The sequence below is a fragment of the Cucurbita moschata genome, unplaced genomic scaffold (assembly GCF_002738365.1).
Source record: "Cucurbita moschata cultivar Rifu unplaced genomic scaffold, Cmos_1.0 Cmo_Scf00005, whole genome shotgun sequence".
Classification (NCBI taxonomy): domain Eukaryota; kingdom Viridiplantae; phylum Streptophyta; class Magnoliopsida; order Cucurbitales; family Cucurbitaceae; genus Cucurbita; species Cucurbita moschata.
In genome coordinates this window covers 6,993,148-6,994,860 of record NW_019268521.1, presented here as the reverse complement: position 1 = coordinate 6,994,860, position 1,713 = coordinate 6,993,148, and the positions used below count along the sequence as shown (strand labels likewise).

The following is a 1,713-nucleotide window of genomic DNA, read 5'->3' as shown; positions in this document are numbered from 1 at the left end:
CCCTTTTTTTTGTCATTTTTAAAAGGGGTGCCATTTGCTAAATTTTTAACTACTTGATTTTGCTTTCTATTTTTCAATCTAGGCTTGGGAGGTTATTATCATTCTAATACCCCAAAGTTCTATAACCTTATGACTTAAATATAACACTTCAATACCCTAATCCCATGAAGCCCCTCAACAAATCATTTCATCACGTGCTAAAAAATATTTGAACCAAATTCAACATTTGCTAGTTTCCATAGTAGAGATGCTAATGTTTGATGAATATGAATCTATTTGCATAATAAAAGTATGCTCTACAGCTTTTTATCATATTGCTTTTTTAAGAATAACACTAACTAATTTTTTAAAAATTTGTTTTTCTTTTCTATTACTTTAGCACCCTGTGAAGTTTAACATTGATAAATTTTACGGGGTGAGTTGTTAATATTCGATGAGCATAATTCTTTTTTAAGAATAACACTACCTAATTTTTTTTAGAAGGGGTAACCTTGGTCAATTTTTGTACGGTTTGTCTTTCTTTCTAGTACTAGAGATGAAGCGGAGAGGAAAAACAAAAATATAATATAATGTTTTTGCTAATAAATTTGAACTTCAGCCTTTCAACACTACTTACTCAATTATATATATAACAAAAATATAATATAATGTTTTTGTTAAAAAATTTGAACTTCAACCTTTAATACTACACATAGTTTTTAACATTTAATAATTGTGCTTGTTTTTTTTTTTCATCGTTGAACTCACAAGATGTTATGTATCAACAACAAAGAGGAAGAACATCCAAACATGATTCCTCTTTCGCTTATTTTGATTTGGTAAGGTTGTCTTCTTCCCTCTTATTTCTTTTTCTTTCACTTTTTAAGTTGATTTTATTTTATTATTATTATTATTTTGCTCTAGAAATTGAAGATGAGAAATAGAGAGAGAAAAAAAAAAGTTGAAACTGGTAATAATTTTGAAGAAACCGTAAATAAGCAAACACATAGAAAAATGTAAAAAAACCACTTAACCTAAAATTAATATAGAATTATAAAATTATGTCAGGTCATTTTTGTGAAGTCAAAGGTTATATTGAATGACTTTCTAAATGTTAGAAACTAAAAGGTTACTTGGAGACCAAATAGAAATCCCAAATCGGCCATTATCACCCCCCCAAGTCTTCTCGTAAGTAATAATATTCACTTCATAAGGTTGATGGATGCGCCTTCGTAGTAAGTAACGCCACCTGCCATCGTCCCACGCGGCCAGGAATACTTTTCTTTGTTTTTCCTTTTGTTTTTGTTTTTGTTTTTTTAATATTTCTTCTTTCCTCAAGGGAGTCGCCCCTCATCTGAGTTCATGCCTCTTTTTTAGATAAATAAATTATTCTCCTCCAAACTTCCAACATTTGAACCTGGTGTTCAGACCTTCATTTATAGACAAAGGCCGGCGGGGACCTTTACACTCCTACATCATAATATCATTTGCCTGATCCGAACTACCAGATGGTGAAGGAGACGGAATACTATGACGTACTTGGAGTCAGCCCCGCGGCTACAGAAGCCGAAATCAAGAAAGCTTATTACATCAAGGTGGCTTCCCTTTGCATAATTTCCACCCAGCTTCTGTGATATTCGGCCCGATTTTCTCCCCTTTCCTCAGTTCTCTCTCCTTTTTTTTTTTTTTTTTTTTTTTTTTTTTTTTTTTTTTTTTTTTTTTTTTTTTTTTTTT

At 31.2% G+C, this 1,713-nt stretch overlaps 1 protein-coding gene across 1 annotated transcript in view; it reads left to right on the top strand.

The window, feature by feature from the left end:
• The first annotated feature begins 1,273 nt into the window (after positions 1-1,273).
• Positions 1,274-1,713, top strand: part of LOC111443081 (chaperone protein dnaJ 10) — a 14,562-nt gene continuing 14,122 nt past the window's right edge. The window contains exon 1 of the mRNA XM_023080704.1: positions 1,274-1,574. Within this exon, the coding sequence (XP_022936472.1) occupies positions 1,488-1,574 (87 nt within the window). The 5' untranslated portion in view covers positions 1,274-1,487. The remainder of the gene's footprint in view (positions 1,575-1,713) is intronic.